Here is a 24,613-nt window from a genome sequence, read left to right as displayed (position 1 = left end):
CTCAATAGGTAGTCCAGAAAAAAATTACTTTGTAATTTAATTTATACTTTATTTTATTTTTCTCTGTTGGGATATGCAAGAACAGTAAATGGCTTGTTAATTTGCAGTGGAATGATTAAATTATATTGTAGGGGTATTGTGATGAAATGATGTGTATTTAACCTTTTGCTTTCTGTGTCCTTTTTGGTACAGAGATTTTGGAAATCACATTACACCCTGTTGTTTAACTGCCTTTAAAAATGTTTTGTGCAGAACAAATATCTTAATTTTATGGGTTTTTGTTGATGCTAAACTCTGGAGCAGAACCAAGAGGCATCCTGACTGCCAAAGCAAATGAAGAAAATTATTTCCCTTACTAGCTTGGCAGAACATTTTTACATGATGGCTTTAAAAAATAACTTTCCATTTCCAGTGAGGCCTTTCTTTGCCAGATATTGTCACCTCAATTAATGTCTGGATGCAGTCCTGAGCCTATTAAACTGTTTTAAAATACTAAATAAACCAAAACAACAACAATAAAACTTTAGTAAACCTACATTTCTGTTGTTCCTTTGGAGGGTCCCCATGTGTTGAACTTTACTGTGGCGAGTGTTCATGTTTATCTTCTGTCTCTCTTCCATCTACTCAGAGTGATCAGTTCAACATCTGTTTATCTTTCCTCAGAAATCCTACAAGTCTTTCAGAGCTTTGATTATTGCTAACAGCCTACAGTATTTCCTTCCTTATTAAACTGGAAAATTTTACTTGTTTTATTCACTTAACACATTACAGCATTTTCATGTCAACGAACCTGATATCTCAAACTTTACTGTAATCTCCTTTGACACATTGACTTTACTAAGAATGTAATAAAAGGCATATTGACTGATACAAGCCAACCAACAGAAGTTGAAAAGCAGAGACTGTGCTTAAGGCATTATCTCAGATAGGCACTGCTAGGGAGACAGAAATAAGTCACTGCCTTGCCCTCTATAATTTATAGCCTAGTAAGAGAGCTAGAATTAAGTACACAAATCTTTGTTGTTCTAGATAGAGAAAATAAGAACACTATGAGGTATCAAAGGAATGAGAAACACTATCTGTTGAAAAAATATCAGCAAAGATTTTGTTGTGAAACTCTTTGGGAAATTTGCCTGCAAGAATAGTTTTGTTATTATTACAGCAATTGCCATTATTAGTTTTGCTGCTATGAACAATGCATGTTCTGGCAATCCTAGAAAAGCCATTATTGGCTTCACCACCACATAATATCTTATCTTTGTGACAAAAACTGTGAAGGGTCTGAGATTTTATCTCATTCTCAAGACAGGTTAGGCTGTCACAGTTTCATAGATGCTGTCAGAAAACATTAGATGCTTGGGTCAGAGACAAAAGACTCTATTACTCATGGCACAGCAGGCAGCAAGAGCTTCATGTTTCCATCAGTGTCCTTGTCCCTCCAGTCCTGCAGGGGGTGATGCCTGGCAGCCTAGGTAGACACTGAACTCAATGGATATGTGTCACATCTGAGGGACCCCAAGCTTAGGAAACTCCCAATCCTATGGGGGAGCTGTTAGCAAAACTGTCTAAACTTTGTCTAGAGATATATATAATCTTTACTATACTGGTCAGGAAATAAATTTTCCATTTGCCCTGGAGGGAGATTCTATCTCCTTCTTTTCAGACTATTTGAAAAGATAATCTGGAACAAAAGCTGTCGAAAGATGTATAGAAATGCTATAGAGAATTAACCCCTTCATAGTGTGTTTAACTGGAAATGATCATCATGAAGCTATTATTTAAGGGAATACAGAATAATATGTTGTAAAACTAAGTTTAAAGAAGCGTTCATTTTACATAATAATGAAAAATGAGTAAGAAGGGATGCTAATATTGTAAAAAGAAGCAGAGCCCTGTATCTCATAAGTTATGTTATGAACATAATGCATTATTCTGAATTATGGATGAGGTATTATCTAATCTCATCATATTGATAAGGGAATTAGTAATGAAAATCTTTCCTTATAGATGATCCTAAAATGAATTTGTATTTTATTATATATAATAAATATATGTATTTTTATATATATTCTGTATATACATGCAAATGTTCTACCATGTCCATTTGAATAATTTATACATCCACAGTAAACTAATAATTCCCAAATCATATTAAACCTCAAATTAGAATGAGTCTTAGAAATTATTTCTTAAAATCTATCCCTCAGTGTTCACTGCAAGAATGGTTTTTCAAAATAATAGATCAGGTAAAGTTTATAAACTCTGCAGCTTCACTTCTAGGATTTGCCCTATAGTGGGGTCAGTGACTCTCCTCAGGCTCATGCAAGGCTGCACTATAACCTGACACTGACCAATATGTTTCCTAAGTCATACATGACCCACGGATGGAGTCATTGCTAACATCAACATCTATTCTAGGATTTTATGTGTGTGCTTTTTGCTTTAGGGTTGGTTTTCTTTCATATCACCTTTTTTTCTGTTTATCTTTTCTTGTGTTGCAACATCAAAAACAAAACTGTGTTTTCCCTTGAAGTTTATATGCCAAAACTGTGTTTTCCTTTAAAAGTTTATACACTGCACTGTGGAAATTAAAGAATACCTGATGTTAAATATTGTTGGTAAAAAAACTGTTTGGGGCTCATTTTACCAATGAATAAGAATATCAATGTAATATTTTATACCTACAATTCAAACCATAGAGGGCTTATTTCTAAGATCATAAATCAAATCATATAGCATTTATCATTATAAAATGCTATTGTCACCACTTTTATAAATTCCCAATATTACTCATGTATCAGAAACTGAATTTAACTATATAATATATAAGTTAAGTGACAAGGCTCTTTCAATTCTGGGATATAAATGCCTTACCTGATATTTTATGGGGCATGACTTTAAAAAAAAAAAGCCTGTCTTTTTTTTTTTTTAATTGAGAAGGAATCTCACTCTGTCATCGAGGCTGGAGTGCAGTGGTGGGATCTTGGCTCACTACAACCTCTGTTTTCTGGGCTCAAGCAATTTTCCTGCCTCAGCCTCCCAGAGAGCTGGGACTAAGGGTGCACAGCACCATGCCTGGCTAGTTTTTGTATTTTTAGTAGAGACAGGGTTTCACTATGTTGTTCAGGCTGGTCTTGAACTCCTGACCTCAGATAATCCACCCTCCTCAGCCTCCCAAAGTGCTGGGATTACAGGCATGAGCCAGTACACCTGTCCTAAAAAAAGCTTAAGTCTTGAACATATTTAGGAATCAAACATAAATGTTAGATTTTAGAAACTAAAATGCCTATAGGAATCATGTAAAACAAAAGTCTGAAGCAAATCAGAATATCCGTCCCATTTCAACTCCAGAGGAATGTTGCCACACAGGAATGCGTGCCTAGTGTTGCATTTCTTTATATTTTTCTATGGAAATCAGAAATGTGAATTTTTATGCAAGATTTTTTAATTTTTAAACATTGGGTCCTAACTTTAATTATAATTTGACACTAAATAAAAAAATACCACCAATCAGAAACATCTAATATTTTGTTCTATAATCAGAATGTCTTTCCAGGCTGACAGAGCATAAGCTGGCATGGTGATGGATAGAGGAAGGGGAGGCATAAGATAATAGAGGCTTTAAGGGAACAAACAAACTGCTATATACAGGAGGAGTCTGTCTTACCGTCATAGACCTAGCAATATAGTCTAACAGCACTGAACATTGATGCTGGACTGGAAAAGGCTGTACCTGAATCCTTCTCAACCAAGGCCTCTGAAGACTCTTAAGCATCCTGAGGAGAAAGAGGTGGTTTGTAAAAGTGTTAATATCTTGAGCCTGTAAAAGTGTTAATGCTACTTGGCTGTGCTATTTTAACTCCTTCAACAAAATGTTCACTTGACAATGAAAAGTGATTTCCTACAAAAGAGAAGGGAATCAGAAAAATTCTTAGGTGGCCTGGTGTATTATTAGTCCATTTTCATACTGCTATAAAGAACTACTGATACTGGATAATTTATAAAGGAGAGATGTTTAATTGACTCATAGTTCAGCATGAGCAGGGAGGCCTCAGAAAACATACACTCATGGTGGAAGGTGAAGGGGAAGTTGAGCACCTTCTTCACAAGGTAGCAGGAAGGAGAAGTGCTGAGCCATGGTGGAAGAGCCTCTTAGGAAACCATCAGATCTTGTGAGCACTCACTCACTAACACGAGAATGGCATGGGGGAAACTGCTTCCATGATTCAATTACCTCCACCTGGTTTCTCTCTTGATAAATGGGAATTATGGGGATAAAATTCAAGATGAGATTTGGCTGGAGACACATAGCCTAATCATATCACGTGGCTTCAATGGAGGCAATTACTGCAGTGTTTTGGTGAGAACCAACATCCCTCAAAGATAAAATCCATCATCATCTGACCAAGTGAGCCCATAAAATTGATACAGTAGCATGAGATGGTGCTCCCCTGGAATTCTGGGAAAACTTAAAAAAGGACGTGGACTAAGCTTCTTCATTTTGGTGAGTAAAGTTGATTGATCCAGCAGATGTGGTGATAATATTAACTAGGAGACTTAAGCTCTTGAGGCACAAAAAAGTTTTGGGAACTGAGCAGTTGCTACAGTTACTTGAATGGATCACATTCCTTTGTTTTATCTGCAATAAACCCGTATATTTATTGAGATGTGGGATTGCACAGATAAATATGAATTTTTGAAAGAATTTCCCTAAAAGCATCTCTTTGATAAAGTTGTAGTAAGGATTAAATTACATATTGTATTTAAAGCACTTGGCACAAAAATTGGAAAAGTAGATAATGCCAAGCGAGGGCATGGGGGTATGGATTGCTGGTATAGACTTGTAGTCATTTTGGAGAGAAATCTGGTACTACATTTACAGATGCAATACTTACTTGCCCTAGGACCCAGTAATTCTTCTCTTGGGTACACATACCAACGATATTCCTACACAGATCTGAAAAGGTCATGTACAATAAGGTAACAATTTGATGTGATAGAGACTTGGAAGCAATCTGGGCATCCATCACTGGGAGAGTTGATAAGAAAATGTGGGGGATCCACACCTTAACATTATAAAACATTCAGAAATAGCAGGCTATATGTGTGCATAGGACTATTGAGGGACCTCAAAAACCCAGTTCTTAAGTCAAAAAGGCAGGAAAGAGATGAGATTTAAATTCAATACTGTTTACATAAATTAGAAATATATGCACAAAAAATAATATACACTTTATAAGAATACATACAAACAAATAAGGTACCCAGTAACAGGATATAATAGTTGCCTCCTGGGGAGATGGAAATAAAACATGGAGTGGGGAAAAGGAAATAAATAATTAACTAAAATAAAAGAGGGACATTTTAAGAGTGTTGGTGAAAACGAATCATGAATTTAGTGGTATAACAAACCCAAACCTCTGCACATAAGTTGTGAAGGAAAAAATAAAGTTCTTAACACTATGCTTGACACATAGTACAATTTTACAGAGTAAGCAAAAAGAGGACCAAAAGGAGTCTGAGAAAAGAAAAGGAAAAAGTGATAAAGAAAACAATTTGTTTCAAAAAAATTAAGTTTTGCAATTAGAAATGCGTGGAACCAGTTAACAAGTATAATTGATTTCTGCCTATGGTCTCAGCAACGTGCTAGATACTATTAGAGGTGAAAAAGAAAGATTTGACATATTCTCCTTGTTAGAGAATAATCAAACAAAATACAATGCAAACTTTCTGAAATCCAGCTGGAACCTGGTAGAGTTAAACAATGTTTTTAAAAAAATAATCAAAGACCTCGTGATCCGCCGGCCTCAGCCCCCCAGAGTGCTAGGATTATAGGCGTGAGCCACGGCGCCGGGCCTATCAACATGGTGAAACCCCCATCTTTACTAAAAATACAAAAATTAGCCAGGCACGGGGGCACGTGCCTATAATCCCAGCTACTTAGGAGGTAAAGGCAGGAGAATTGCTTGAACCTGGGAGGCGGGAGTTGCAGTGAGCTGAGATCGTGCCACTGCACTCCAGCCTGGGTGAGTGAGAGTCTGTCTCAAAAAAAAAAAAAAAAAATCGAAGATACAGTGTGGCGTATTACTGGGTGATACATTATAAGTCAGCATTTAATGAGTCATTCATCCCTTAATCATTGTATGCAGCAAACATTAGGGAGAGCCCACCTCACAGCAAGTTCTGTGGTAAGTAGTAAAAACAAGAAACTGCAGGAAGTCCCTGAATTGGAGGAGCAGTCAGGTTTAAGATGGGAAAGGGTTGGTTAAGTCATGGCTGATCTCTGAAGGGGCAAGACTTGAGGTGAGCCTTAAAAAATACTTTTTTTTAAAAAAAGGTTGATCATAAAGTAAAAGCCTAGTGATAACATGAACAAAATAAAGCCCCAGAAAATGAACAAAATGGAAATGTTTTGAACTGTAAAAGAGAGAAATGGTTTTCAGTGTGGTTTATTTTTATATGCAGTTGCCATAATAGTACATTATCTTTTGTTTTAGATACACTGGCCTAATACAGCTCTAAAAATAGAAGAATGCATGATGAAAGGAAAAGATGTGGTAAGTATTATTCATTGTAAATTAAACAAATCATCAATTATATCACTAGAACTGAATCACTGAATTTTTATTTGCTCTTATAAAAAAAGCATGTATGCAATTTGGTTCATGAAGAAAGTATGTATATCATATAAAACACATAATTATGTAAAATTAATTTCAATGCAGTTAAAGAAAGCAGAGATGCCACTGAGATTTTGATTTTTATTTTGTTTTTTAATATCTTAACCTGGGTTTATAAATTCCTTACGCTAATGCTTATTTCCCATGTATTTGGCAGAAAAATAATTGCAGATAACTTTTTCTGGGAATAGTTAAGCACATTCTTTGTGAGATTTCATCTTATGTTGTTTAGCAAATTAGAAGTGAATGAAGAAACAAAAAAAGAACAAAAAGTTTGAGAGAGGCAAAAAACACATTTTATCTATTCTTAAATGTTTTCAGGGTCTCTTCTACTTTAAGAAGCAATATTCTCTCTTTTTGTGGTCTCCCTGCTGTGTGTGAGTGGCAAAATGCTGTGTATCAGCATCCCCGACACAGTCCCTAACACACTAAGACGTCCCTGATAGGACTTTCACTTGCAGGCGGTGGCTAGCTGATCTTGTGACACAAATGCACCCTGGAGGAAGGCCTGGACATCTGCCTGTGAAAGTGAAATTATCTTTTTTTTTTTTTCAGTAAGAAAAAAGAATACTCTGTAAATGACTAACACACATTATGCCAACTCCTCATTCTCTGTAGCAGCTGGGTCACAGCCAAGGAGTGAGTCAACACATTCCTGTTGCCTTAGCCCACAGCGTGATGCTGACTAATTCAACATACTCTTAGGCCATGTCAATCTAAGTTCAGCTGAGCCAAAATATGGACTCATAGGCTCACTCTCAGATGTGATGGTGAGTCAAGGGAGGAAAAGCAGGTGCTTATAGAAATAAACGACAGATATTTTCACCATGCCTGAATGATCAGATTCTACCAAATATATGGATCACCCAAAACATAACACGTGAATGCAAACTTGAAGAAATAAATATACCTGTGTGCCTTGGATAATCAGGTCAATAGTGCACTTCTTGCCAAGAGCATACTATTGTGTCAGTCACAATAGTATGTAATATATATAATATATAGTAATATAGTAATTTTATCGTAGTCTTATAGTCTTACAATAAATATAGTAATCTTATCATAGTCTTAAAACAAAATGTTATTTTTATTGTTTAAAAATTCTCTTTGAAAGTGCTTTATGTGAATTTGTGAGTATGAGAATATAAGACTTACTTTCCAAAACATTAACGTTTTGTTTGCTCTAAAGACTGCATGTTTTGGGAGGCTGAGACAGGCAGATGGCTTGAGCCCAAGAGTTTGAGACTAGCCTGGGCAACATTGAACAACCCCATCTCAACAAAAGATACAAAAAGATCAGCCGGGCATGGTGGCACATGCCTGTAGTTCCAACTACTCCAGAGGCTGGGGTAGGAGGATTACTTGATCCCTGGAAGGCAAGGCCACAGTGAGCCAAGGTCACACAACTACATTCCAGCCTGGGCAAACAAGTGAGACCCTGTGGTGGGGAAAAAAAAAAAGAAAAAAAAAAAGACTGCATGTTTGTGTATAAATAACTATGCTTTTTCTAATTATTAGTTTTAATGACTTTATGCTGATTCATTGTTTATACTGTACTTAAAAAACGGCATTGGGAATAACTTCGTTGGTGGAACATATTGCCATGCAAATTTTTACACGTGAAAACATTTCTGAATAGTGCTTTTTTATTCCTCAATTGCAAACTAGGATACATGAAAAATAATGCACTCTAATTATAAAATGTAATTTATACATCACTGCTAACTTAAATAAGTTTCAGTCACCCCAGGTTCTTTTCCAAGTTCTTGTCCTCTTTTTGTCTACCCCTCTTGCTTCCTTTACTCAACAGAAATGTGTGGTAAAACATGAGATTTTTAGGTCTAGGAAAAACAAACATCAAAAAGGGCTAAACATGTTTATTATACTAATAGATTATTTTCTTTTTCTTCCTGCTTTAGGGTGAATGTGCAAATTATGTTCGGGTTTTGCATCACTATAATAAGACACACCTTCTGACCTGTAGTACTGGAGGTTTTGAGCCACTTTGTGCCTTTATCAGAGTTGGATATCATTTGGAGGTAAGATGTTTCATTCATTGCTATCAATAAAAACAATGCTTAAGACAACCTTGTTCTCAAAGAAAGACTGTAGCATTTCTTCCCAAGAAAGATAAAAGCATTTGTGATGTACTGAATCAGTTTGCTTGAGACAGAGAAATAATCTTTCTTGGTCTTTAAAATTATTGTCAGGTACAAAATCTATGAACCAATTAATTCTCTATGTACTCATTCACCGAACAATTTTATTTGCTTAATTTGTCCACTTAAGAACATCTCTTAATATCAAACTGTGTTCTTTATTATATTAATATTTTCATTAGTTTAGCCACCAGACTGGAATATGTATATATGTATGTGTGTGTGTGTGTGTGTGTATGTGTGTGTGTGCGTGTGTGTATAATTTACATAAATATAATATTTTACAAGGAACATGAAAAGACTTTTCGATTCTGTAATTACTTTCTCATAGTCAGGTGAGGTAAGGAATACAGGAGAAAGGAAGATTTCAAACAGAGTTAAGATAAATATTACTTGGTGCCAGTTATACATCTCCCGCTAAGATTTTGCCACTAGGTGATAGTGCATAATAAAAGCAAATCCCAACTGAATCCTGCCACACATATAATATTTACCAGCGAGCAGGCTCAAAGATAAGTCCTATAACCTATTCCTGTAAGCTGGGCGAATCCCAACTCTCATTAATTTTAGGTACATTTTGAAGCACTCTATATCACCATTTTACCTTGAAGCATATGAAACAATATGCTCATATAGAATCTATTATTTTTCATCTACATTGGAAGGCAGAGTCCTACATTACGACAAGGCACAGATAAAATAGAGGTCTAGATATTCTGTTGTTAAGCAGCTGGACTCATGATTCTTATATTCCACTTATGAAAGAGCAGCAGTGGCCATAAAATATTAATATTTCAAGCCACCACATACAAAAGTAGTTTCACTACTAAAATATTATTTCTGATATTCCTTATACTAATTAACACTCAGGTGCAAATATAATTCAAAGTATTTGAAGTTCTTAATAGCTGCCCCTGGAAATTGCCTGTGATTTAACTACTTCAGCTGTTAACTATCTATGTAGGGAGCGTTTATGATTTGCATATTCTAAATGTTAACTAACCACCCCTAATTATAGATTAAATTAAGTAACATGCACAAATACATCATATAGTATTTATTGAATTATTTTAAATAAACAATGTAGATATAATAGAAGAACTTTAGACAGAAGGTAAATCAGGCCACTGCAAGGTCAGAATATATACATGTATATAAACATACAAAGTATACATATGTATATACATGTGTGTATGTATATACAATCAGAATATATGCCTCTTGTAGTGCAAATCTTCTAGCAGCAAAATCAGTTTCATTTATTTGAAGATGCTTATGTTTCACCTTTATTTTTAAAGAATTTTCCTTGGTTATAGAATTCTGGGTTAATAGTTGCTTTGGTTTTGTTTTCTTCTTTCAGCATCTCAAAACTGCTTTGTCTTCTAATCTCTTTCTAATATAAAGTAAAGCTTTATTCCTATTGATATTTTCTTTTTAAAATAGCTTTATCTTTTAGGATTTTGTCTTTGCCATTGCTTTTCAACAGTTTCTGTAGTGTGAACTTTAGGTGCGTAGCAGTGGGAGGGTTCAGTATCTGTATTTCTTAGGATACTGAAATTCTTGGATACATAATGTTATTTTTTTCATCTAATTTGGTAACTTTTGGCCATTATTTCTTGAAGTAATATTTCTCCATTTACCCATGCCTCTCCTTCAGAGATTTCAAAATATATATATTACATATGGCATATATATATAAAATATATATGCATACATATAATTGTGTATATATAATTTCATATATATATATATTTGTTATACTTCTAGGCATTGACCTAAGACATACAGCACATGTTTATTCAATTTTTTTTTTCTCTACTTTTCAGATTGGAAAAATTCAATTGATTTATATTCAAATTAGTGTACTCTTTCTCCTGACATCTCCAATGTGCTATTAAGCGCACCCCATTGGCTGTCCCATACAGAACAGCATTTACTTGAAAGGTGTATTAGTCCATGTAAACTTACAATGGGCAGTAGCCACTTTTTTCACCTTTCCAGTCACTGCCTTTTATTTGCTTGCACATACAGTTCAGGTGTCGGACAGGGATTTTTGAAGATGATTTATAAGGGTACATACCATAGCTTCTAGATATCACCCCTCACTTTTCTGCTTGGTTCTAGCCATTCCTTTCCACATGAATTAAGGGGTTTCTTCAAGTGAAAAATCTGTCTAGTCTTTGTCTATTCTTAATTGACCTCCGGTGTCTTCAAGCAGTATTTTTTTTTAATAAATAAATATATATATACATATATATATATAGTTTATTGTTATTTTCTTTGGAAGATTTGTCCAATATAAGATACATTATCATTAGCAGAACAGGAACTTGGTGTACTTCAACTTCATGCACATGATATTCAATAATTTTATCTCACATAATTATCTAAATAATAATAATTATTGAAATATTTGAGTCACGTTAGAATCTTTAATTATGACTGAATATTATTTCAAATTCTAACACTTGAATGTTTATATGATTGAAATAATTATCCAAATATCAGATATGATATATTTTGAAAAAATATATATTTATATGTCACAAGAGGAACTGGTGACCATCCCATAATAAAAGCAATATGAGATTTATCCCCAAAACACCAATTAAAGGCTTAATGAGGTTTTACATGAGGGAATGAAAAGTTACAAATCATTTAAGCAAGGAGAATACTTTAAGCAGCTAAGAGCAGGGATGTATGGAATCAGTTTGTTGACATTTATGTTCCTTAGAGAACAGCAGGAGATCAAGCTGGGACAAGTTGGTGGAAGATTTTAATACTAGACATTGTCCTTCTGTGTTATTCTAAAGACAGCATAGAGACTGTGAAGGACTTTTGAACAGAGTATTTGATTGACAGGACATTCATAATATTTAAGATTGATTCAAGCAGGGAGGGATGAAAAGTAGAGAGCAATTTAAGGAGGCTATTACATGATCTTTATGAGAGATCATAAAGGTATTTAACACTTGTTGCAATAGCAAAGAAAAGGAAGTGTTGAACTCAAGTAAAAAGCTGCTCAGCAGGAGAGTTTCTATAACTCAGCATTTTATCTGATGTCAAAGATTAAAGGGAATTAAAAAGCAATTCTAATTTTATTTCTTGCTGATTGGGAAGAAATGCAAAGTTCTTAACAGCAAGAGAGAGCTATGGAAGTGGGTAGGTTTTTGTAAGACCCTAACAGATATCCAGCATTTCTGTTTTAATTTTTTCATTTTCACTTACGGTGATTTCAGTGATTGAGTCTGGAGGCAGGAGAGGGTGTTATCAGAATAGATTGAATTATTAAACCCTGGGGAGCAGTTAATAGTCTCCTCTGAAAAAGTCTTTCTTCTCTCTCTTTCTCATTCTGCTCTCTTGTCTTCTCTCACTCTCACTTTCCCAAAATAACTTGAAAAGTGCCATTATTTAGGTGCTGGTAGAATGTCTAGGGAGTATCAATATAAACAGAGAATGAGCAGTCAAAGAAAGATTAGATATAAGGCAAATCAGGTTAGTGCAAAATCAGAATTACATTAAGAAAAGTTTTTAAATGATAGTTAATATTATCAATGGTACAGTTTTAATAAGGGGATAAGTAATAAGAAAGGAGATTATTGGATAGTGATACAATAAATGCATTAATATCAATTTAATCAAGAAATAGAGTCATGGCTGGGCATGGTGGCTCACACCTGTAATTCCAGCATTTTGGGAGGCTGAGACAGGCAGATTGCCTGAGGTCAGGAGTTAGAGACCAGCCTGGCCAACATGGTGAAACCCTGCCTCTACTAAAAATACGAAAATTAGCCAGTTGTGGTGGCAGGCACCTGTAATCCCAGCTATTTGGGAGGCTGAGGCAGAAGAATACCCTAAGGGGTGAAGGTCACAGTGAGCTAAGATCTTGGCATTGTACTCCAGCCTGGGCGACAAGAGCAAGACTGTGTGTCAAAAAAAAAAAAAAAAAAAAAAGAAAGAAAGAAAGAGAGTGGTTAAAGAAAGTAAATATGGGGAAGGACATATTTACTGAATATGTGCTGAAAGAAGAGTTTTCTTAGAATAGCAGAGAGAAAACCTAAATTATTTATTTTTTTGCTGTAGGCATTGTCAATGAGCTTTTGATTTTGCATCCTACTTGATTGCTTTGTTTTTATTGGGGGATTTCATGGAGAATAAAATGAATACCTCTGCTCCTATTCTCTCAAAAGTCTCAGAGTAGTTTTTAAATAGTAACATGAGCTACAAATATAAACTGCCTCAGGTTTATGGCTACCTCTGATCTTACATCTCAAAGAAAGTGGAAATTATGTGTTTAATATAGATGCTCAGACAATAAGAAACAGAGTTTTAGTTATAAAACATATTTCTAGAGAGTTGGCAAAGACCCTGAACTCCTGCAAAATTAAAATGGCTTTCATTACCTAACAACCAACATTTCTTTTAAGTATGAGATGATTTTAGCACAAGAATATTAGCATGTTACTATTTGTATTAGTTTTCTTTTTTGCAAACAAATTACCAAAAATGTAGCTGATTAAAACTCAGCTTCGCATACTAATTATCTCAGTTTATGTGGGATGAGCACGTCCAGGCACTGTTTAGTTGACTCCCCTGCTAAAGGTCTCCCAAGGCTAAAATCAAGGTGTTTCAATCTTTCTGTAGCTCAAGATCATATTGCAAGTTCATTTCCTTGCAGTTGTAAGACCAAGGTCCTCATTATCTAGATGGCTGTCAGCCAGGAGCTGCTGTCAGTTCCTAGGGACCACATGCAGTTCCTTGCCGTATGTCCCTGTCATAATATGACTGCATACTTCTAGGCCAGCAGGCAAATTTTTCTGTTCGGTTTACTAAGAGGGAATCATACAACACAGCTTAATCATGAGAATGACTATCCCATCATGTTTACCATACAAAGTAGTATAAGGAGTAATTTCCTACCATATTCACAGGTGGGCCTAGGTACAGAAGCATAGGACAGCTATACTTGGGAGTGGGATTCCTGAACACCATAAGCATTCTACCCACCACAGTATTCTTTACATATGCTATGTCTGAAAGAAAGGTTGCATGAATACAGGTGTTTTTTGAAATGTTTCTGGGAGGGAAAGGCATAAGCCCAGAACAAAGGATGAGAAATGAAGCTGTTCTTTTTTTTGAACTTTGTAGTGCTCCTCTTAAAACAGCATTTCTTTTTGCAAGAATCAAGGGATGAATGTGTGGGCCACTTCCAGAATTTTTCTGCCCAAACCTGGGAAAATTTGATTGTCCTTGAGAGCATAAGCATTTGAATATAGACTGCTGCCATATTTTAACAGATATAGTATATTTTCTCAGTCTATTTTTATTTAGAGCATATTGATATCAATTTTTACATATACAGACTAAATTAGTCTTGCAAATATATTTTTCATCAAACATAATTAACAGTGTACTCTGTGATTTTCAGTATATGGCTTCGATAAAAGTTTCCCCTAGGGCAGAAAGTAGCAGCGTAGCTATTTGGACATCACTGGCTTCAAAATCACGAGGGTTATACATATACTCTGAGAGCACAAATCACTCTGAAAATATGTTAGATAGTTTGCTCAAATAATGTTTTTACAAGGTAGTCCACAGTTAAATGTATAGACTGAAAATGATGCCTTTTTCCATTTGCTTGTATTCGTAGTTAAATATTTTGTAATGTGACAGCAAGAGATTACTATTTAGACATAACAATGTTCTTGCCTCTTAAAGTTGTATGTGTTACAGGTTATCTCATTGGTCCCTGAGAGCGTGAACTCCATATTTTAAGTAAATATTGAAAAAATATTTATAAGCAATAATTATTATTCCAAATAAATTAAAACATACATACTACAAATACATGAATTTCAAAATCAGATGTTTTCCACAAAAGTATTTAATTAATGTTTGTTTCTTAACATTTTGTTTTGGTTCTGCTTATGGTACAAAGTAAAAAATTCATTGGGATAGTCAACAAAACTTGTAAGTTTTTGAAGTTCAAAAAGTTACCCATTATATGACTGAAATTTGTCTTTTCTCTTTCACATCTTAGATCATTATAGCCATGCACTTAATATTCTTTGTCCTTTTACAAAGAAATCTTAATTTCACAAACCATTTTTTTAATCAACTTTTTCTGTACTTAATTCTAAACCAGGACATTCTGAAGCTTTCCAAATTTGTTATTTTATTGAGTTTCCATTGTATCTGTTTATTTCTACTTGTTTATCAAAATTATCTTAATAGTAGGTCAAAATATTAAAGGTAATTATTTTTAAATAATTTATAAAAATCTAGAGTTGGTAATACACAATTGAATAGAATAAATATATGAAAATTTACATTACATTTTTACATTTATACTTTCAGATAATTTTTATATACTAGACTTTAGTTAACAAAGATGTCCAGATTATAATTTGTACCAAGATATTTTTATAAACCTTATTGATCACATGATGTGAAGGATGACTCCAATCTGTAATTTCCTGATCCATTTATGTGAAAATAATATATAGAAATGTTTTATTGATTTAAAAATTATGGCCATTTTTGGTATTCTAAATTCAGGTAATTGATTAGAAGGTAATGAGTATCACCCTGTGAAGTCAGGATATATTTTCTTTTAGTCTCAGTCTATGAGTTTTTCATTCTGCAGACTTATTACTACATAGCGTTTTGTTTGTTTTGTTTTTTGCTAGAAATGTAATGGACATTAGGGGTGATAAAAATAGAGATTACCTGACAATAGTACTGTTTTTTTTTCGGTAGAGAGAATGGGAGTATTTTATGCATTACAGTTGATACTGAAAGTTAAATGAGAAAGAGAAAACTATTTACAGTAACATTATAGCTATCCAATAAACATCCAGCTCAAGCCTGTAATCCCAGCACTTTGGGAGGTAGAGGTGGGCTGATCACCTGAGATCAGGAGTTTGAGACCAGCTTGGACAACGTGGTGAAACCTCATCTTTACTAGAAATACAAAAAAATTAGCTGGGCATAATGGTAGGCACCTGTAATCCCAGCTACTCCAGAGGCTGATGAAGGAGAATTGCTTGAATCAGGGAGGTGGAGGTTATAGTGAGCTGAGATCATGCCACTGTACTCCAGCCTGGGCGACAGAGTGAGATGAGACTCCATCTCAAATATATATACATATATATGTATGTATGTGTGTGTGTGTATGTGTATGTATGTATGCATTAGAAAAATTCGATAGAAATCAATACTTTAAAAGGAATTATGCATTTTATCCATTGGAGTATGCCATTTTCTACCATTTTCTACATTGTTTCTTCTGTGTTCTTTACTTGAAATCAAAAGATACTTTTCAGTACAGCTAATAGAAAAGGCAATGTTATGTTCTCGGGGCATTAAAAGGTGAGCCTGATACTTTCTCCAGAAGCTTGCAGACTATTATTTTTTTGTGATTTTAAAACCCCCACAGTTATTTAAAAATGTTCCAACATAGAGGGATTGTTCCTTCCAGCCTTCCTTTCTTGTCAATCTTATTAGTGAAAGCAGGTTAAATGATTTTCTGATGGGAAGGAAAAGAGGATTCCTTGTGCTAGTTTTTGTCTGAAAATGATTATATGAAAGCTATTGGAAAGGTAGACTTCTTGACAAACGTCACTTATGGATCACTCTTTTGCATCCTCCCTGTGTGTGAGGTAGTTAATAAGAAACCTCACTCTCTAGCACCATGTGCCTGTGAGCAAAGAGAAGACCCAGAGAGAAACAGAGTGATGCTTGTGTTGCTAAGCAGCATTCCTGGTGGCCACTAGGGAATGAGGAAGCCAGAGAGGCATATCAAGAACCAGGAGGAGGCTTAATCCAGAGGGAGCAGTGAGTGCTGCTATAAGAACTTGTATTTTTTTCCCCACTTGAACAAATATAAATACATGAACGAAGTCAAAATAAGGAAAAGTGAGGCCAGGCATGGTGGCTTACGCCTGTAATCCCAGAACTTAGGGAGGCCAAGGTGAGGGGACCACATCAGGAGATTGAGATCATCCTGGCCAACATGGTGAAACCCTGTCTCTACTAAAAATACAAAAATTAGCCAGGTGTGGTGGTATGCACCTGTAATCTCAGCTACTCAGAGGCTGAGGCAGGAGAATTGCTTGAATCCGGGAGGCGGAGATTGCAGTGAGCCAAGCTCATACCACTGCACTCCAGCCTGGGCGACAGAGCAAGACTCCGCCTCAAGAAACAATAATAATAATAAAATAAGGAAAAGTAAAATGATCCAAAGCCAATGTTTGCCTACCTTTTCCATGGCATTCCTAATTTTGATTTTGGTGATTTTCACTCAAAAGATTTCATATACATTCATACACACACACACACACACACACACACACATATATACATTTGTACACATATGGATATAATTCTATCTCATTCATTCAAATGCCTGCCTGGTATTTCATGGTAAGAATAATCTGTAATGTATTTATTTAAGCAATATATTTTTAAACTGTTAATTCCGAGGCTACAGCAAACCAGAAGAAGGAAAATGAGTGTGGTGCATTGTGTGGTTTAGCACCAAAAGGGCAAATGAGCTTCTCATGGTTGTGACCCAGCAAGCATTCATGTGTCTTTAGTTTGATCAGACATTAGAAACTGGCAGACATATGCCCAATTCAGCTCACAGATGTGCTTTGTTTGTCACAGACAGTGTTTCTTGTTTGTTTTCTTGCAAAGAGCATACATTTAAAAACCGGTTGGTTTCACATAGTAAATTGTGATTTCCAATGGACCTACACAAAAAGAACCAGTTGGTGCTAAGCAGTTGCAGCCTCACTTTCCACATGGGACATGTGCTTAACAATATTCCACAGTTTCCATCAAGCACACAATGCACACTTGCACCCAGGCTGTTTGCCAGTTTGCCATCTCCACCTGGCACTAAGAGATATTTGCATTTGCTACTCAAGTACTAGAAGGATTATGCACCTCCTCAAAACCCTTGAGTTATTTACCGCTAGAATCTAGTGGTAAATAACCATGGAATGAATGAATGTATGAATAAATGAATGGGTTTGTTACATTTATGCCTTGGTGTAAAACTCCAAGATTCTAAGTTAAATTACAAAATTCAGGGCTTAATTATAATATGTAAAAGATTTGGTTAAATTTGGTGAATTTTTTTTACAACCTTTTTTTGGTTAAATTGGTTAAAGTATTTATAAGACAAAGTTGCAAGTCCCCTGTATTAGTCTGTTCTCATGCTGCTGTAAAGAACTGCCTGAAACTGGATAATTTATAAAGGGAAGAGGTTTAATTGACTCACAGTTCCTTATGGCTGAGGAAGCCTCAGGTAACTTACAATCATTGCAGAAGTGGAAGCAAACATGTACTTCTTCACATGAAGGCAGGAAGGAAATGTGCTGAGGAAAGCGGGAAAAGCCCCTTATAAATCATCAGATATTGTGAGAACTTACTCACTGCCTTGAGAACAGGATGGGGGAAACTGCCCCCATGATTCAATTATCTCCACCTGCCTTCCTCCTGTGACTCACGGGGATTATGGGAATTATAATTCAAGATGAGATTTGGGTGGGGAATACAACCAAAGTATATTATCTTTTTCCCTGACAACTTTTTTCTTTTAATTATATAGATTCTGCCAACTCTTGCAAAGGTTTGGTGGTAACATGATAATATGTATTTGCTTTTACTTTTCTGGTCCTTAAAACATAAATTAAGCATAACATAAACAGCAGAAATATTCATTAAGTACACTTATTTTGTTAACTTATAAAATGAATTAAGAAAACTATACAGACAAAAAATTGTAACAAAAGTTTCTTTTCAAAAATTGAACACATCAGTATAGGCAGCATTTAGATCAATAAATAATAAATGAACACCAGTGCCCCAGAATCTGTTGTCCCCTTTCAGTAACTACCCCACAAATAAACACTATTCTGATTTCTATCTTCATAAATTGATATTGCCTCATTTAGAATTTTATGTAATAGTATCATACACCATGTATTTTTTGTGTGGTCAGCTTATTTAGCTCGACAATCATACTGAGATTCACCTATGTTGTGTGTAGTTTTAGTTCATGTGTTCTCATTAGTGTATTTTGTTTCTTTATATGGATATGAGAAATGGGAAAGTTATTCAAAGTTTATGTCTTAGATAACATTATAAGGAATTACAGTCTCTTGGTTTATGGCCATTATCCATTATTAGCATAAACATATACCCATGTATACATATTCTCTAAATCACCTACGTCTTAATTCAGCTACCATGACTCGCTCTAGCATATCTTAATAGAACTGGGCAAGTTTCAGATTCTGGTGCATCCCATTCCTTATTTGGAAACCCTCCTGATCTCCTCCTGAATAGCTTTCTCTTCTTCCTTGTCTTCTTTCCTCCTTAACTATTCAGGAAATTTTCATGTTAGCCAATCAGGTCGAGCATAGAATATGGGGTCCCATTCTGGCCAATGGAAACTGAACACAGCAGTATGGTGATTGTGTCAGGTTATGAAAATTATAAATGTCCCTGTCTCCTTTGTTCAGGTTTGCTGTCGTGGCAAGACCACCAGCAAGTTGCACCCTTTCTGCAGAAAGTAAACTAGCCTTGCTGAGTGATCATTGTCTCAGTGTGGATTCTTTCCAACACTAGAAACCCCTTTTTTAACATGGATATAATACAACTTACTCTCCCACTCTTTTTCTGATTATTCTAGTTGTTTACAGCAATTGTGCTGTAATTACGTTGCTCTGAACGTTCTCATCCATATCTTTTGGTGAACTTATGCGTGTGTTTTTGATTAGTATGTTTTAATAGTGGAATTGCTGTGCCATAGAGGATACATGTGTTCAACCTTAGTAAATACTACTAAACCGTTTTCCGCCTATTTTATGGTGGAATATAAGTTTTCCAGTTACACCACAGTAAGTATTGTCTTTTTCCTAGCATTTTAATGGAGCATACTGGTATCACGTTGTGGTCTTAATTTCTGTTTTTCTAATTCTCAAGAAAATTGTTTGCTTTTACATGCTTATTGAAGCTTTGAGTCACTCTTGAGCTGAAGTCTTTTATGTGAGTGTTGAAGCTTTGAGTCACTTGAGCTGAAGTTTTCAGTTTGCCACTTAAGGGCTGTTTGACATTTGTCAAATGGGTTTGTTGGAGGATTTTATGAGGGAGCAAGTATAAAATATCCAATTCAATATTCAGCATAGAGAAAATAATTAGTGAAAGATAAAATTCCTATTTTGAGGCCCTTTTGTGCTGTTTAAAACAGAAAATTTAAAACAAGGGCCAAAATAAAATGGAGAGGAAATGGTAGAAGAGAGCAGTTGATTTATATGTATACATAAGAAGGGGGTGGGAAAAGAGAAACAAGGAGAGAGAACAAAACCAACATTTTCTGATGATGATACTGAACTTCTTGACAATCAAGGTAAGTCCACAAAGAAAGATGTGCTGTATACTTCTCATTAGTGTGTAAGGGAGTAGAGATTAATGGCATAAACTTTTGTTTAAAAAATACCTGGGTTTTTATTTTGTCTCTGTAATTTAACTAGATCTGTTATAAGGTTTTTAATAATATTATCTTCATAAAGTCAGTAGTGAAAATTAAATTTATATATGTATATGAAATTAATTAAATATAAAAAATGAATAGAAAATATTTTAAGCATAAAATATTTTAAAATTCATAATAAATTTAGGCCAGTCGTGGTGACTCCTGCCTATAATCCTAGCAGTTTGGGAGGCTGAAGTGGGAGGATTGCTTCAGCCCAGGAGTTAGAGACCAGCTTGGGCAACATGGTGAAATCCTGTTTCTACCAAAAATACAGAAGTTAGCCAGGCATGGTGGTGCATGTCTGTAGTCCCAGCTATTCAGGAGGCTGAGGTAGGAAGATTGCTTGAGCCCAGGAGGTGGAGGTTGCAGTGGGCCAAGATTACACTGTTGCACTCCAGCCTGGGCAACAGAGCCAGAACCTGTCTCAAAAATAAATAAATAAATAAATAAATAAATAAATAAAATTTAAAAACTAAAACTTAAAATTTAATTGTATAAAAATTCAACTGGATAAAAATCTAAAATGTAAGTTGTATGTTTGTACTTGGCCAGTAGTAAATTAAGTACTTAATATAAAGTAGCTATTTTTATTAACTTTTCCATCTTTGAGCTTTGAGACATAATTATAACATAATTCTCGATACAAGGGGCAGTGTCCATAATAAGTCAATTACAAAGAAAAATAAGAGGCTTTTTATTTATGAACTTTTGTGTCTCATACCAAAAACTTAATATTTTCCTAGTTCATCACTTTTGACATTTATGATACTGTGGCAACCAGATGATTTCTTTTCCTTATGTGACTGTTGAGTAATAGTGGATATTTTGTAGCAGCTACATTAGTCAGCTTTAGGTTGGAAATTATATCAAACAGATTCAGTTTTCAAATTTTCTTTAAAGGATCTGGAGACATTTAAAAAAATATACCTGAAGACATTAAAATCGTATAACTCTAAAGATATATTTGATATTTGTTGAAACAATGACTCTAAAGAGAAAATATGCTAGCCTGGTAGGCCTTTCTTGTTTTTTTTTTTCTCTCTTTTGTTTTTGTTTTAGAATAGGGTTTTGCTCTGTTGCCAGGCTGGAATGCAGTGGTGTGATCATAGCTCACTGCAGTCCTGGACTCCTAGCATCAAGGAATCCTCCCACTTCAGCCTCCCAAAACACTGGGCTTATAGACATGCCACCATAGTCAGCCAGGATTTTCTTGTTTTTAAGAATATGTTTAGTAAGACATTTGGAAAATATTAGGTGATTAAGTAATACAATGGCTTTTTAACAGTAACTTGAATTTTATTAGTGTAGTCAAGTTGAATTAGTTATAAATTCAATCACACACTATATTGCTAATTCATGGACATGATATGGAACAGATGTACCTAGAGTTAAATTTGGTAGGCTAATTAAAATACTGGCTTGATTAAAATGACTTGCTTTTTCCAGGCTGGCAAGCTGAATTTTGTCAGGCTTTACTTTCCAAATGGTAATCAAAGTATTTTAAGTCAACTCTAATTTTACTCATTTATTGTGTTAACTTTCAGATGTTCACATTATTAAATGTATTTTGCCCAGCAACTATGAGTGTTTGTGTGGATGAAACAGCTGGACAAAAAAGAAAAGTTGATGAGATCAGTAGAAAAAGAGGACTCATTGTGTTATCAACATTATTTTCCTATGAGAAATTGAAAAAGCAATATAAAAGCCTCAAACAGAAAGAAATCTTTTTATTATCCTGCTGTTGGAAAAATAGCATTTGGCATGGCACTTACCACTTTGGCCACTCTGCCTTTTTTACTGGCCTCACTGTCTTCTTCAGCATTTTCCATACTGACTGCATCTTTAATGTCACTGGAAAGCTATGCCCTCAATGTTTCTATCTTTCTTCCTAATATCGTTGTTATTTTGCATTTGGGGAAAATAAATAAGCTTCCTTGTTCATCTATCCTTTTTCTCCAGTGATGACCTTTCTTCTTCTAAGATGAAAAATGTTGCATAGAGTTTTATATGTCCACCCAGATTCTCATATTTGAACCATTTGACAGACTTTGTAGTCTATATTCATTAATTGGTCAATATATAGATTCAGTTTTATTTACAGAATGAAATTCTGGAGCAAAATTAACAAGCTGTTCTCTCATTCTAGTCCAATCTCCTTAGGACAGTTTGTTTCTCTCCAATTCTTCATTTTCTCATTTGCAAAATTAGATAAGACGGCATCAACTAAATCCAAAGTAGTATATAAGCGAAGTAATATTGTCTAGTTCACAATCTTATTGTAATAATCAAATTATTCCAATAAGAATATTAATAAATAAAGCTACCATGTATTAAGCACATACCATGTGCCAGATATTGTTGTTCATTTATTTTGATACTCATAACACCTAACAAGGGAGAAGTTGTTATTCTCATTTAACAGTTGAAGAAAGTAAAAAATTAAGTAACTTCTTAATGCTATGAAGTACTGGAGGAACTTGAGCTTCATGATCCAAGGCCAAGTTATTTTTGTTACACCGTATTGCTTTCCCAAAGTACATACTATATTAATGCATTTTGTAAAGCTATGAAGGGTTACATAGAGAATTTAATTTGGGCAACAATCGTGCCTAAGCAACATTTCTCGTGTGAATTTACACCTTCTACTGCTTTTCCACTCTTTCTTTCAATGTGATCTTCACCCTCAGCTGTCAACAGACATCTCATTTTTACTCTGTCAATACCCCCAGATTTTGCTTTCTTCTGACACAGTGGAGCCCTCACTGCAGTGATATTCACAAAACACCACCACAAACTACTTTGTTCTTTGTGTATATGTGTGTTCACCTTTATAATTCATTAACCTTGGTTCAGTTGAACCTTTTGTTTTCTCCACTACTGTTTTGAAAATATCATTAAAGACAATTGTAGGATGCTTTCACTATTAATCAGATGAGCCTATATACATGTGGTCAGTCTTTTTTAGCCCTTAACTGTTGGCATTGCTCAAGTCACTACTATTCTGGAGGGGGGATGGGAGTAGATTAAGGTAGTGAAAATAATACTCACTAGTCGTATAACCTTGAGTCAATTCTTAACCACGTTGAACTTCAGTTTCCTTATCCATAAACTTAAGACTCCATTTTAATGAATAACTTGTCAAAGTTGTATACATTTTCTGATAGAGATTAGAAAGCAGCTGCCCTGAGGACTGTAATGTAGCAAGTGTACACAAGATGCTACTTTTTTCATGGGAAGCCTCCAGTGCTGCCTTCATAGTTTTTTAACTCAAAGTATTTGAAATATCTTCCTATTTAAAAAAGCAAACAGAGGCCATAAGGTAAAAGTCCAAAATGTCTCCCTCTGTTTCACCTCTAAATTTAAATGCGTGATGCTACCTTTCTCCTTTTCTCAAATGAGGCCCTCATTCTTCTTTCTCAGATTATTTATTCCACCTATAGCCTTGATCACATCTCTTTAGTTTTTCATTACTTTAGTCCACCAAATATCCTTTTCTTTTCTTTCCACTTCTACCTTCCAGCATATAAACATGTTTTAGAGCTCTCTATTCTGAAATGCAAATTATAAAATAAACAAAATTTTTTTTTTTTATCTTAAGGAAATGTAATCTTTATTATGTTTCCTCATGAAAGTATTAAAGGGAAATATATTCATAATAAGGAGTGAAACGAAAATAAACAAAAGTTTTGACTTAACCTTACTTACCCTACAAGCTGACTTATTGACTCCAGCATTTTCTAAACTGTCTTGAACGAATACTCTGTACTTTCTTTGTTTCCTCAATTTCCATTTACTCAAGGTGCATATATCATTTTGTTGAAATGAACTGGTTATTGTTACCCACAGCCTTCTAGTTGCTAAGTGTCTTCCTTAAATCATTTTTCTGCACTACTTCCTTGCTGCATTTGACGATATTTGTAATTTTCAAATAGCTTTTTTTTTTTTTTTTTTTCATTTTTTAGGAGGATGTTTTTCCCATAGTTTCGAAATGCTGAGTCTGGGCACAGTGGCTCATGCCTGTAATCCCAGCACTTTGGGAGTTCAAAATGAGAGGATCAAGAATTTGAGACTGGCATGGCCAACATGGCAAAATCCTGTCTCTACTAAAAATACAAAAATTAGCTAGGCATGGTGGTGCACACCTGTAATCCCAGATGCTCGGAGGGCTGAGGCAAGAGAATCGCTTGAGCCTGGGAGGCTAATATTGCAGTGAGCTGAGATCGTGCCAA

At 34.9% G+C, this 24,613-nt stretch overlaps 1 protein-coding gene across 1 annotated transcript in view; it reads left to right on the top strand.

Moving 5' to 3' along the window:
* Window positions 1-24,613, top strand: part of SEMA3E (semaphorin 3E) — a 278,611-nt gene that overhangs the window by 167,984 nt on the left and 86,014 nt on the right. Inside the window, exons 3-4 of the mRNA XM_032276468.1 lie at window positions 6,498-6,557; window positions 8,600-8,719. Of these exons, the coding sequence (XP_032132359.1) occupies window positions 6,498-6,557; window positions 8,600-8,719 (180 nt within the window). The remainder of the gene's footprint in view (window positions 1-6,497; window positions 6,558-8,599; window positions 8,720-24,613) is intronic.

Source organism: Sapajus apella, unplaced genomic scaffold, assembly GCF_009761245.1.
Source record: "Sapajus apella isolate SASKATOON/1434 unplaced genomic scaffold, GSC_monkey_1.0 scaffold7, whole genome shotgun sequence".
Lineage (NCBI taxonomy): Eukaryota > Metazoa > Chordata > Mammalia > Primates > Cebidae > Sapajus > Sapajus apella.
The sequence above is the reverse complement of the archived record's forward strand: the minus strand, read 5'-3'. Positions and strand labels throughout refer to the sequence as shown.